Source organism: Oratosquilla oratoria, chromosome 14, assembly GCF_046742065.1.
Source record: "Oratosquilla oratoria isolate Oo_2021 chromosome 14, ASM4674206v1, whole genome shotgun sequence".
NCBI lineage: Eukaryota > Metazoa > Arthropoda > Malacostraca > Stomatopoda > Squillidae > Oratosquilla > Oratosquilla oratoria.
The window spans coordinates 65,661,310-65,676,500 of NC_134790.1; the positions used below are offsets into that span (position 1 = coordinate 65,661,310).

Consider the following 15,191-nt stretch of genomic DNA (forward strand, 5'->3'; position numbering starts at 1 on the left):
GGAAGGCACTGTGGGAATAATTGCAGATATATGGGGTAGGTGGAAACCTGTTAAGAGCAATCAAATTTTTACGAGAGTAGTAGAGCCTTTGTTAGAGTTAGAAATGGAGAGAGTGAGTGGTTTGAGGTTAAGGTGGGACTTCGCCAGGGATGTGTTATGTCGCCTTGGCTGTCCAATTTATACAAGGATGGGATAGTGCGAGAAGTAAACGAAAGGAAAATGGATCGGGGATTTGAGATGGTTAAAGAAAATGGAGAAAAGTGGAAGATAAGCCAGTTGTTGTTTGCTGGCGACACTGCGCTTGTGGCAGGATGAGAGGAGGGATTGAGGAAGTAAGTGACAGAGTTTGGGAAGGTGTGCGAAAGAAGGAAGTTGAAGATAAATGTGAGTAAATGTAAGTTGATGAGATGTACAAGGGGAGAAAGTGACAGCAGACTGGAAGTGAGTATTAAGGGAGAAAAACTGGAGGAAGTGGATAGTTTTAGATACTTGGGTGCGAATGTGGCGGGAAAGGGAGGAGTGGAGGTGAGGCAGAATGTAGATTTAGAGAAACAAGTACATGCCTTGGGGGATTAAAAAGTATAATGAGAAATAGACATTAGGGAATAGATGCTAAGAGATTTTACGAAGGAGTGATTGTGCCGACAGCATTGTATGGGGCAGAGACATAGAACATAAGAAAATTAAGCCCTCTTTTCTCCCTTTTTGTCTTTCATCACTTCCCTTTTCTTCACTTTCACTTATTACTGTCTTTATTTCACATATTTTAGTCGATAGGTCTTATTGCCTCCAATCATCCACTATTAAAGTTTCATATAGTATAATCTTTTCCTTCTGATATACTCTTTAGTGTAGGGGGGAAATTAAATTTTATCAATTTTCTTTCCTTCCGTTAATTTTTATACAACGTGCTTCTCTGCGGTACACTCAAGGAATCCCCCGAGAACACGTATGTTAGATCCTAGGCGAGCTTTGAAGTGATGTTTTGATTTCTTTAGTCCAATGATCATTAACTTTATATTTAAGATCCTCCTCAAGGGGCTTGATCTTATCTTACAGTCGTGAACCAATTAAATGTTCTCCACCCTTTCTCCAATCATATTCGTTGTTACAAGTCTATATGCATTTTTTTTTTTACTTAAGCAATCTTAAATCTCTGCATATCTCACTTAGGTTACAAGTCAGCAGTGGAATAAAGCCTCCGGCCACTGTTTATAAACACAGCGGAGAGCGAATTTATACAACTCCCTCGCCTTCGGCTGTGTTTGTAAATAATTAACCCATAGAAATATAACACTCGTCTTCTACCCCTCTTTCTACCAACTTATCTACCAGCCTCTTACAAAGAGAAAGAGAGGAGGAGTTTGAATGTGTTTGAGATGAGGCGCCTGAGAATTATGATAGGGGTTATTAGGCCTGATAGAGTGAGAAACGAGGAGGTGAGGAAAACGGGGGTGGAAAGGGTGTTGGGAGATAGGGTTGTTGAAAGAGTATTGGGATGGTTTGGACACATGGAAAGAATGAGTGAAGAAAGATTAGTAGAAGAGATGTGGAAGGCAGAGGTGGAAGGAGTGAACATTAGGGGAGTGACCAAGGATGAGGTGGATGAATGGTGTAAAAGGGGCTTTAGGAAAGAGTGGAATGTCTGTTGAGGAAGGCTGGGAGAAGACAGAAGATAGGGGTGAATGGAGAGTGGTTGTGTATGGATGATGCTGTGATGCATAAGGGGGAGTGAGTGGGGGATGGGGGTGAGGAACTATGTGTGAGAAATAAATTGATGCAGCCCAAAGGGATTCCCCCCACCCCTCTTCTCTTTTTCTGCATGAGGGGACGGAGAGTGGGGGGGGGGGTCGCTGATTAAATTAAGCAGTCTTGCTGTGGATATGCTGTTTTTGCGACACTGCTTCTGACCCAGGGTAGTGGGTGAGATGCAGGGATGACCCGTCATCCAGGAGGAGCCAAGATAAGAGGGAGGGAGGGGGATGAATGGGAGTGGAGTATGTGGGGATGGAATGGGTGGGAGTGGATTTTATGCCTTTGTTTTTTGGCTACCTCCCTTGTAAGGGGGAAAGAGCCTTTGTTATATGTATATATATATATATATATATATATATATATATATATATATATATATATATATATATATTAGCCATGTTTGTCCGTCCGTTCGTTTGTCCATCTGTCTGTTATACCATATCTCCAGAGGATTCGTGGACATTACCCAAGGAGTTTCCAAATTAGCAAAAAATGAAATTAAAAAATGGAAAACGCATCGCGATATTTATGCCTTATGGGCCTTAGATCGAGTTTGGTCAATATACGGTAGAGAGAGAGAAAAAAAATATATATTTTGCAAATTGCATGGCCGTGCGGAATTTCGATAGAGTATGTCTTGAAGTGTTTCATCGGTGATAACCAGCGTTTCTATCATTGGGAACGATATTGGACTGAAGAGGCGGAGTCGTGGCGGTGGTAAAGGAGTTTTAAGGAGGGCAGTAGCAAAATGGAGCGATATACGACGACTTCAATCCCGGAGCTTTCGATTATAAAAGATCCGCATGACCTGAGCTCCACATGCTGTTATTCAAGGAAGAAAAATATGAAAAAGAATAATTTCAGCGTTCGAAAAGAGAAGAAAATATAAAATCTGCATTATAGGAACAGCCGTGTTTGCTTGTTTTCTTGCAACGTAATCATTTCTCAACGGACTTTTACCAAAAATTGGCACGAAATGCCGTTTGTCGTATGGGGAACGCCAGTCAACTGTGTTAGTATATATCACATATATATACATAACAACATAGGCATGAAGGATACTACAAGATACCATAGGGCTTGCACTAGGCAGTTCCATGTTATATATGTTGCATGAGAAATCACATAAACTCGCGGTTCTAAATATGCGGAAAAACCACCAAGGAAAAAGATAAACTGATGACCAAGCGCTTTCGTCTATTCAGACATCCTCATGTACCCTGAGGATGTCTGAATAGACGAAAGCGCTTGGTCATCAGTTTATCTTTTTCCTTTGAGGTTTTTCCGTTATATATGTTGTATACATGTACACACTCACACATTCAATCAACCAATCAACCATTTCGAGTCCGCTGCTAAACAAAGGCCACTCTCATACCATTCCATGACTCGCACGACTGCACCAACCTCTGCCACGTCACTCCCGTAAACTTCTAAATCTCGGCTCTCCACTTCCTTTCTGGTCTCCTTTGACCACACTTCCCATCTCACGTCGCCCACTCATTATCACATTTGCTCCATCGCTCATCATTCGTTGGCGCAAACTTACTTGCCCAATTTCACTTCCTCTCTTTCACCGCCTCCACAATATTTTTCACTCCAGTGTTATGTACTTGCCCTCTTCCTGTCTTTCAGCGTTATTCCTACCATTGATCTCTCCATTCTCCTTTGTGTACTCTTTAGTTTTGTCTCCATCGCCTTCGTCAGTTTCTAAGTCTCACATTGGTGTACGAGTATAATGGCTGGCATTATACGTTGATTGTGAACTTTGCTTTCAGAAGTAGAGGGCATCTCTTGATGTTCTTGTATTTACCAAACATTTTCAAACCAACGTAATACACCTTTTCATTTCATTATCATGATCTTTTGTCAATTTTAGCATTTGGCCTAGATAGTTATACTCCTCAACTTCTTCAAGATTCTCACAATTGATTATAACCACTTTACATTGAACGTTCGTGTTGAAAATTATTTTTATTTTACTCTTATTCAATTTCAAACCTACTGTGAGACCTTCCTTGTTCGGATCACTCAGCATATCTTGCAAGTGTTCTGCTCTTTTTGAAATAAGAATATTGTCATTCACAAATCTTAGATGATTAGAATATTCACCATTTATCTACAAACCTTCCTCTTCCCAACACAACCTTCTGAAAATCTCTTCCAAGCAAGCTGTAAGTAGTTTGGGTGAAATAGGATCGCTTTGCCTTATTCTTTTCTCGATCTTTATATTTCCCCTATCATGTAGTCGAATTACAGCATTACCTTTCGCGTAAATATTTTGTAGTACCCTTACAAAGGGGTATATTGTATTCTATCGTTTCCTCGATTAATTGGGTCATCGTCTGAAATTGTATGTAGTCCAGTATCCGCCTACCCTGCCAATTTTGTTGGTTGGTTTCCATCTAAAACTTTACTCAGTCTGTTTGTAAGGATTTTGGGAAATAATTTATATGCATTTGATAACAAGCTAATCATGGTGTAGTTCTCTGCAAAATTCTGCCTCTATCATTTCTCTCACGTGCTCCAAGGTTCCCAATGCACGATTCATCTCCCATGTTCCTCCCCACTTTAGCACTGAGGTCCCACCTAATACACACACACACACACACACACACACACACACACACACACACACACACACACACACACACACACACACACACACACACATATGTATATATGTGTGTGTGTGTATATATATATGTATATATATATATATATATATATATATATATATATATATGTATATATTGTTGCAACATAGTACACTGCTCGCTGGAGTGTTAAATCGAGTACAATAGTGGTGACATGTTTCTACTTAGGGACGAAAGAGACTTAGAGGTGACAGAGTAAAATCGAAGTAGTTGTGGAGATTGTAGTGCAATGGCAATAATGATAATAGGAATAATCGTATTTTTTAATAAGTGTGGTTGCGCTAGGGATTGTCAAGGGTGTATTTACCTGACGGCCATGGATGAGAGATATGGTCAGGAAGAGGAGAAAGAAGAAAAGAAGGAAGAGGAGAGGAAGAGTAGGGGAGGATGAGTTATATATTTCGTCGGCGGTAAGAATAGTAAGTTGCAGGTGATCAACTTTTTTAGTAGTGTAAATTAGTTTACAAGATAATATTGTGTGACTGGACCATAGGGATGTCATAAAATTTTCTAAGATATTGACTACATAAAACTGATGCAGTCACTGCCCCGATATGGGAAGGAGGACGGGAGAACTGGAAGGGATAGGAGAAAGAGAAGGAGGAAAAGAAGAAAAGTGATGGGACTTTTTCCTGAACAACACTCAGGACATCGTTTCATTGGACTTTGATCGAAACGACGAGGCCCGGCGCATGGCCGTGCAAGTAATCCGTACAAGAAGAGTGGTAGCTGACGCTGTGCGTCACCAAATAATTGCCCGCCTGACTGACTGACTAAAGGGAAATGGCGGGCGACGACGACGACGCGGGTCATACGTCATGTCGCTTGTAGAATGTGCGTCTTGGACGACAGCGTTGGATGACAACCAAAAGGTTCTTTAGCAAAATATGGCCTCACTTCAGCGCAGTTAGGTATTTTTATAGTTGGAAAGGGAATTTTATTTAAATCGGCTCTATTTGATAAGAACTAATTCTGTGTGTATTGATGCAGGCAGTGAAATAAGATTTCCTCGCTTTCTGTAGTTACACCTTTTACCTCCGACCAATGGAAGATTATTTTATTCACTTAAGTTGTACCTCCTTGCTACTGAGCGGGCTTGACGCTGTCTCAATTGCAGTGCGTAAGACCCGTAGCTATACTCCTTGTTTTTAAGAGGACCTTCAAGTAATCTTTGAGTCGAAATTTTGTTTTTGATACCCGAAAAATGCCGCGCCATTTTCGCTTTCTGCTGTTCTCACCCTGAACTGAATAAAATAATTTGGCAGCAGAAAAAATAGACTTACAAGTCGTGTGAGGCGCTCAGAAGGTTAAAGACACAATTAAATCGGTTCTGCATGGACCCTTCGATGATCAAAACCAAATTATTTTACCCTTTTCAGGGCAAGGGATCTGTAACTATCTCGTGTGAATGAAACCGTCTGAAGTTAGTTGGTACAAAATCTTGAAAGGTGTCCGCTCGATGTAAACGGATTTGTTGAGATTGCTTTCAACTGTGTCCGTGGGGTTCACATAAACTCATTTTGGGCTAAATCAAAGTAAAATCGAACTTGGTTCGGTCAGTTAAATGGATTAAAGTTACAGATCTCTCTTTCCCTGATAGCTGTGTGCACTGTTGAAGGAGGAGGGAGGCTGAAACAAAGCTGAGTCGTAATAAGATAGAAGGGAGAAAAAGGACTACAGATGAATTATGGTTGCTAGATACTAAAAAGGAAAAAAAATCTTCTTGAATACCTTCAGGGTTTGCATGTTAAGCGTTAAGTTAAAAAAGGTGCATGTAATTAAGTATTGCTTCACGCCGAGGACCTATCCCATGATTACGTCCCGTTGTTTGCCCGGCATATTATCATTATTATGTTACTGGAGGGCGCGGTAGGGATGCCGGCCAGGGTCTTGGTGAGCCTCCACGTGGGTGGGTGTTTTCTTTTCGCAACACGAACCTAACTGTCCACACTTTGGTCTGATGTGCCTTGGGTAACTTGTTGTATGGTAGATAGTGATTATGTGCAATGCCATTTTTGCTCTTATTTCCCGTCAACGATTGGGAAAACAAGTTCTTCGACACATTCAAGTGAGCGCTTTTGGTATCTGACACGTAGGAAGCATTGTCGTGATTTGTTACGGGTGAAGAGATAGTCTCCTTTTGAAATCTCTTCCCAAACCCATGCCGGATTTTTTTTTATCATATTTTAAACCAGCAGTGTCGAAAAACGTGTTCCACCGACTGTACCATTTCTTATTCAGGTGAAATAACTGACATATTCCCCTCATTCCCCTGCCTCTCCTACCCTGGACATCTTGTAGTTTTGTTGCCGCCAGGATCCAAGTATCCTTTATGCGTAGTGTCTTTTGGACAGTGCATTGTAGGAAAAGGAACGTGACTTATCTGTCTCGAATTCAGTAGACCCCCCCATCCCCCCGACATGACTATTTTCGTTATCAGATAGCGTTATCGTTGTACCAATCGAACTTTCACGCTTCGGGGTGCTCAGCCCTGGCGGTCATCAGGTTCAAATTTAGTTATCCAGAGGTAGTTTATTTCGATTGTTATACATAGGTAGGTTATTGAAGTTGTTGTTGCTATCTCCAAATGACACATGGAAAGGTTGTGGTGATTGTAGATTGTTTCAGAAGAAAAACTGTAACTAAATTCGAACTTGAAACTATGTCAATATTCAAACTTGTTGGTAAAAATTGCTCTTACAGGCACAGTAGACATAGTTGCTAAGTAGTATTTGTAGTAATGTTATGTAATGTATATTGAGAGAATACAAGTAAATCTGGTAAGGTGGTATCATCACCAGATTCCAAAGCATAAGTGACAGCGGACCAGACAGGGTCCTCACGCTGAGCTTTGGCCAGGTCCTGCAGGGAGAAGTTGTCAATTACTGTAACTGCAGCTATAGGTATATTACGTGAAAGTGCATCAGTAACATTGTTCGCACGTCCTGGAATATGCTTAATGATCAGGTCAAATCCTTTAATCATAAGGAACCATCTGGCTTGTCAGCCTGAAAGATTTTTGCCCTTGAAAAGTTGTGTGACAGCAATGTGGTCCGTGTAGACTGTAATGGGATATCCAAAAATTATATCTCGAAAATGCTTTAAAGACCACACCACTGCCAGTGCCTCTGAATGTGTAACAGAGTAACGAGACTCAGGCTTGTTAAGAATGCGACTAGCATATGTAATAACATGGGGTCTACATCCATCTACTTGCTACATAAGTACGGCTCCAGTGCTTGTACTAGAAGCATGTAAAGGGAACACTATAATCTGGGAATGCCAAAACATACGCTTCAGTAAGAACATGCTTCAATGAATCAAAACTCTCCTGATGAACACCACGCCACTGGAATAAAATATCCTTCTTGACGAGACAAATAAGGGGAGATGCAATTGAAGCAAAATTCTTAATGCACGATAGTATCCTGTCAGTCTAAGGAAGGAACGTGTATGTTCAACTGACCTAGGTGTAGGGAAGTCCCAAACTGCTTTGACTTTATCATTTGTGGTGTGAATACCATGTTTGTCTACAACATGACCTAGGAATTGGATGCTAGACTTAAAAAACGAACACTTGGGCAAATTGAGTTTCAATCCAGCATCAGCAAAACGTTGCAAGACCACGAACAACTTATTGAAGTGGCTTTTCACATCCTTGGAGACTAAGATTAAGTCATCCTACTAGGCCATGGAAAATGGAGTTAATAAGTAAAGCTCAGTTCATAGGGCTACAATAGGAGCTTCAACTTGCAGAAAGGGAATCTGCCAGAAGCCCGCCTTTAAGTCTAAGTTGGTGAACACCATATTACCTGTTCCAATGGACTGGAGGAGTTCACTTAACACAGACAAAGGGCAATGGTCTGGAATAGTGACCTCATTAACTCGCCTATAATATAATCAATAACAGGACCAAAGAAAACATCTTTCATAGGCACCAGAAGGAGCGACGAGTTCCACTCTGAGTGAGACTCGTGTACAACGCCTTCACGTAACAAGTCGTCAACTAAGGACTGGGCTACAAGCCGACGAGAGTAAGGCAACCTGTAAGAGGGTACGCAAACAAGTCGAGCATCTGGCTGAAGATCAGTGCTATGAACAACACGATCCGTAACTCTTAATGGATTACCAGGTAAACCCAGAACTTGACGGTGGGTCACTAACAGGTCAGTGAGACGAGGCATCACCTCAGGAAAGTCAATATCACCTACAAACGTTGCATACCGAGAGGCCAAGTGAGCTGTGTCACTTGTGGAGACGTAGCACCGAAGCTGCTATGATAGGAGGCGAATTCTGGACAGTGTCAACGTCAGCTACTTCAAAGGAACCTAAATGAATCCCAGGAAAGAGGGATAGGAACACCATTGACGTTGATTACCATAGCTGTGGTAACATGATCCTCACGAATAGTGGAGAGAGTTCTCTCCAATGCTAGACGACGAACACAAACAGAGTCAAGCTGAGATAAGACGTCAGAACCAATTGGAGCACCTGAAATGCGCACCGAGACTCGAACTGAACTTGAAGGTCCAATATAATGCTCGCCTACAACAACAGTAGCACAAGGAAGAATAAGAGAGTCAAAACTATTAGAACCCTTTGAAGACAACTGTATGGTTTGATCATGCACAGAAGGGGAGTTACATGGGGAAACTGGCCTATTCTATGCAGGAATAACAGAATTATGAAAGGTCACTACACGTCGCCTAGGAGATATATCTACGCCATGATCTGTAAGAGCATCAATGCCCTAGAGGCAATCATACATAATAGCAATTCCAGAAACAACAACAAAAGTGACATGGAAAACGGTAGCATGAGAGGAAAATCTTTAGGGAATGCGAACAGACCCAAGAATAGGCAAGGAAGAACCTTGTACAGAATGCAATCTATTACAAAAAGGAGATAAAGGGAGATTGTACAAATCCCTGAGAGCATAATAAGCCCTTCTACTTGTAAGACTACATTCTGCATTAATATCTGCTGTGAGTGAGATAGGTGTGTTCTCTGTAAGAAATTGGAAAGTAATTGAAAAGACTCAGCAGCCACCAAATGGATGATCTGAAACCGGCTAGTTCTGGTCAATCCCTTGGTTTGTGATATGGGCGCTGGTGAATATAAGACTGAGTTTGCCTAAGTTGATGAGAGGTCTCTGTCTTAGGTTTCAGAACCTATGAACACTGATCAGTCGAATATTTACATTGACCATGAGGCTGCCATCATTTTAACTACCAATGAGTTAGGAACAAGTTGAGATCTCACGAATAAGATTTTATCAGACCCATTACTGACGTTTGTATTGACTATATTATTTTCGCATTGTTATATGAATTCTGCTGCTGTATAATGGTGATCCTGAGCTGAAAATTTAACAATGAAATAATCCTGAAGTAAAAGAGTAAATGTATGAGCCATCGTCTGAGATGGAGCTTGGGGACTAAGAAATATGGCAGCTTACTCCTAGTAGACATCGTTAAATAATATGATAGCTGAAAACCACTTCTAATTAGCAATAATGCGAAAACAACAAGAAATTCTTAATACATTAATTATTGTGACCGCTTAAAAAACACGTGCCCTACGACGAAAAACTGTGGATTGCAATAAGCCCTGCTATGAGTCGCAGAGCTGGAAGGAAACACGAAATACAGACTTACTGATAATCCTATGTGGTCAGTATTTTTTATGCGCCTTAATTTTTTTCAATTATTATTGAATTAAATGTACAGATAAATCTAAGACGAAAAGCTTAACGTTATAATTTTCAGACAGTTTATATATAGTAGTTATTATATGATTATTTACATTAGTCAAAAAAATTGCATTTATATCGATGTTTGTTGTAGATTTCGATTGCAGCGGAGAAATGCCGTAATGTCTGGTCCGCATTATTATTTATTTATTTATTATTATTTTTTTTGTGTGTATTTATTTATGTTTTATTATTATTTTCTTGACGACCAAAAATTACGAATAGCCACAAGTCAAAGGTCCAGTCGTCATCCAGTATCTCCTCCCCCTCCTCTTCCTCTCCCTTAAAAAAGTCGCTAAGGTGACCCCATCTCCCACGGGCTATGGTCCCCAAACTTTTTGGGGACCAATTACCCAGTACTCTCACTGGATTCAGAGCCTTGGGCAACTCCTTCCCCCTCCACCCTTCACACACACACATCTCCAGCTCTCCCTTACATTCAAACGAAAAAATAATTTTGGTCAGCATTCTATACAACTATAAATGCACGACTTTAAGATATGAATCACTTATTGAATGCAGCATGAAGTACGCCCCAGGGGGTAATATTCCCCATGGGATAATGTACTACCAAGTGATGTATCGCTACAGAAAAATATACCCCCAAGAAGGAGGTATTAATATACAACTAGAGTTTAATGTCCCACCAGGTGGCTCTTTATCCCTTGGAGGTAATGTACCCCCAGAGAGTAATATACCTCCGCTTGTTAGTATACCACCAGAAGGCAATATACCACAATTCGTTCTTGGCCAAAAGAAAATATGTATCGACGGGTATCTTGGTATCTAATCCCCGTCGGTAATGAAGGTGGGTTGTATATACTCATAAATAAGGGGTTCGTGATTAAAGAGGTAGAGAATCATTGCTTTAGACAGACAGATGGCTGGCTTCTTCGGCCTCGCGGCCTGAGTCTTAGTCTGATTTTGTATTTTCATTCCAGTAGATGAAAGTCGGGGTGCCTGAAGTAAGTAGGCCAGGGTGCAAGGGTTCTTGGGAATCTAGGCTTGGCTGACTCTTTCCTTATATGAGGGGTCCAGAAACAGGGGCATTCCCGCCACTTTTATTGGTTTCGAGTTAAGCACGGATGTACACACACACACACACACACACACACACACACACACACACACACACACACACACACACACACACACACACAAATATATATATATATATATATATATATATATATATAGAGAGAGAGAGAGAGAGAGAGAGAGAGAGAGAGAAAGAGAGAGAGAGGGGGGGGGGAAGCTTATACCCTTCACGATCCGTGCTTAACTCGAAACCAGTAAAAGTGGCGAGGATGGCCCTTTGTTTCTGGATGCCTCATATTATGGGTTACAGTGCGAAGCAAGAGTGGACTTATCGGTCCATAACGAGGTCGGCTGCGGATAAAAGCACATGTCTAGGCCAAGCTTGGGCAATTTTATTTAGCAAAGTGGTTCCGCTTGTTTTGATGTGTTTAATCGACATGTGATTGCTGTGTGTGTTGCGGCTCAACAGGTGGATGACTGTCGAGAGATTTAGAATTGAACTATGGTGTCTTCGATGACATAAGAACATAAAACATCATCAAGTTTTGTAAGGTCAATAATAAAATGTATTAAAGTAAATATGTACATACTAGGCCATATATACTGTACATATACTGTGTTACTTTTATATTTTTATGAGAATTTAAATTGGTGGAAAAATAGATAAATGGCTAGATGGTCTACTAATCGAATACCTATGTTATTTTTGTGGAAGTGTCACTCGGCCATCATTTTTATGCACTAAAAAGATTAGAACTAAATGCAAAACATAAGTAATAAATTGAAACCTATGAAACTCGTAAGATTTTTTTTACGACATTCTATATTTTGATATATGTCAAGACTTTGTATACACCGTGACGTCGCCCTGACGATTTCTTTTTCCTGTTCCCCTCCACCCCGAAGGCCACCAGCTGACGGGGAGATCGTCGGTGGAGATGTACCGTCAGTGTCTCCTCTCCGGATGTCGCTGCGTCGAGCTCGACTTTTGGAACGGACGCACTGAGGAGCCCGTCATCGTCCACGGTTACACGCTCGTTCCGGAAATCAGCGCAAAGGCAAGTGACACGCCCTCTACCCAAAATGCCGCCACCCCACCCCCATGCTCCTCCTCTTCCTCCTCCTCTTCCTATTCTCCTCCTCCTTTTCCTTCTCCATTTTCTCCTTTTCCTCTCTCTCTCCCTCCCTCTCTCTCCTCTCTCTACTTCCTCTGTTTTCTTTTCTTGCTTTCATATCCTTAAATGTCTTCTTTCCCGCCATAATCTCTTGTTTCTCTTTGTTATGTCTTCCTTCCATCTTTCTTTTTTCATTTTCACCTCTTCATCCCTCAGGACTCTCTTGTTTCCTCCGCTTCTCTCTACTTTCTTCTTTCACTTCTCTTTTCGCAACTTTTCGCCTGCTTCCTTCATTCCCCTGTACTATGTTGGTTGTATAATATCCCCACGGACCAGAGTCACGCAGCTATCTTTTATGATTAAAGACATGTCTCCGCAAAAAAAAAAAAAAAAAAAAAAAATTAACTTCTCATATTTCTCTTTTTAAATCTCTCCTGCGACTCCACCTCTTCGGCACAATGCTGTCGCCAAAGAATACAAGTAATGGTTGTCAGCGCCAAAATATTTCCTCTTCAGTTTGTTTCGTCTCGCCTACCCCCCCTCCCCACCTCCGCCGGCCCCCTTAAAAAAAAAAAAAAAAAAAAAAAAATCACTTTCTGCCCTCCCTTGAGACTTCACCAGGACCCACCTTGTTCTTCCCCCTCAAGGACTAGATCATAGTTGTTCGCCCACTCATCTTTTCCCCATTACCCACCGTACATTTATTATCCCCCCCCCCTCTCTTGCCTCCGTCCTCCACTCCTCACTTCCTTCTCCTCTTCTTCCCCTCCCCCCACTTCTTTTTTCTCCCCTTCTCCCACCTCCTTCGCTTCTCTTCCACCCCTCCCTCCCCCCTCCATCTCTCTAACCCTCCTTCGTCTCCACCTTCTCTACACCTCCCTTCCCTCTCCTCTTTCCTCCTCTCTCCCCATTGTAGCTCCTTCTTCTTCCCCGACCTGTTCCCATTTCTTTCCTTCCCTTGCCCTCCTTTCCCCATGTCCCCTCCTTTCCTTTCTCCCCTCCACCCCTTCTCGCTACTTTCCTCCTCCCCCCTCTCCTACTTCCATCTCCTCCTCTGTCCTCCCTCTCCTCCTCCCCCTTCTCCTCTCTCCCTTCCTCATTTTTCCGCCCTCTTCCTTTCCTCCTACTTGAACTCGTCCTCCTTTCCTCATCCAACTTTTTCCATGGCCTAATTGTTACTCCTGTTAATTCTTCACACTTTGTTCAGTTCCCCCGGCTACTTCTCCCCTCGCTTTCCCCCATCCAATATGTCAGCCTCCCCTGAACCCCTCCACAGCGGCCCCTCCCTCTTTCCTCCATTTTATTTATTTTTTCCTCACTCGCCCACTCCTCTTGCTCTCCACCAAGAGCCCCTTCCTTACCGGGCGGTACTTGCCCTTTTCATTTTGCCACCGCCGTGCTGATTTATCAAACCTCGGGGGCACTCCTTCGGTGAGGTGGTAGCGATGTCTCAAGCCGCTTCAGCCTGACTCATCCCGCGTCTCCGCCCCATTGAGATGGTGCTCCTGCTGCTGTTGCTGCTGCTGCTGCTAATGGTGATAGTAGTCCTCCTTTGCCAACTGAGACCAAGGTCGTTTTTCCTTGTTACATAGGCTACGCACGCACATTCACGTGCATACACTCATGCACATTCACCTGCAGCTCCTGTACACACACGCACACACGCACGCACACACGACTCGTGGCGCAGTTGGTAGAGTTCTCGGCTATCACTGTGTCGGTCCGGGTTCGACTCCCGCATAGGGCTGAAATAATTTCAGTATCGCTAAGCTGCGAGTCGTTACTCCAACTCTCGTGAGCGGGGAGTTGGGTGTGTGTGTGCGCGTGTAAGGTCACAGTATTACCCACAGATCGGTCATATATGAGTTCTGAACTCTCTTTTCCGAAGGGAAAATAGCTGTCGATCACGAGTCCAACACGTGATCCAAGACCATGGTGAACCACACATACGCACACACACAAGGCGCAGTGGTAGTGTTCGCAACCGCTAATTCAGCGGTCCGACTTCGATCCCGACCAGGGGTGAAATAATTTCAGCACTGCGAACCGGCATTCCAACTCTCGTGGGCAAAGAGTTGTGTGTGTGTGTGTGTGTGTGTGTGTGTGTGTGTGTGTGTGTGTGTGTGTGTGTGTGTGTGTGTGTGTGCATGTGTGTGTGTGCGCGCGCGTGTGTGTAAGGTCATATAAAAGCTCTCAACTCTCATCCGGGAGGGTAATAGCTGTCGATCACGGGTCCAACAGATGATCCAAGACCTGTGAATCTCAATCACACATTTATGGCGCGGTGGGAACGATCGCGGCCGCCACTACGTCGGTTCGGGTTCGAATCCCGCCCAGGGCTGAAATAGTTTCAGTATCGCTGTGCTGCGAGTTGTTACCCCAACTCTCGTGGACGGGGAGTTGTGTGTGTGCGCGCGCGCGTGTGTGCGTGTGTGTATGTAAAGTCACAGCAATACCCATAGATCGGTCATATATGAACTCCGAGCTCTCTTCCGGGAGGGTAATAGCTGTCGATCACGAGCCCAACACGTGATCCAAGACTATGGTGAATCACACACACTGTTGACGACAACGAAAAAGTAGCCTTCATTGACGTTATATTCTCATATCTTTCCTGGGTGTTATACGATTAGCTGTATGATTTTATGCTGTACTGCAGGATGTTTCTGTGTTGTTTTTCAATATTGTTTATTATGTTTTACCTGAAATGCTCTGGAATGTGCGCGCACGCTCTAGGTGTCCCGTCGCTGATGGCCTTTTTGCCCGGAAGTGATGGTGACCGTTGTGGCGCGAGACCCTCAGCGTTCCATTGTCGTTTGTGTTGACTCACGTATGTTGGTGGATATTCGGCACAGAAGTGTCGGAACCTTAGGG

The 15,191-nt window shown here is 42.8% G+C and overlaps 1 protein-coding gene across 5 annotated transcripts in view; it reads left to right on the plus strand.

Moving 5' to 3' along the window:
- Plc21C (Phospholipase C at 21C) overlaps positions 1–15,191 on the plus strand; it is a 952,170-nt gene that overhangs the window by 674,025 nt on the left and 262,954 nt on the right. For all 5 annotated transcript variants that reach the window (XM_076198141.1, XM_076198143.1, XM_076198142.1 and 2 more), the window contains exon 10: positions 12,109–12,260. In XM_076198141.1, coding sequence (XP_076054256.1) covers positions 12,109–12,260 — 152 coding nt within the window. The remainder of the gene's footprint in view (positions 1–12,108; positions 12,261–15,191) is intronic.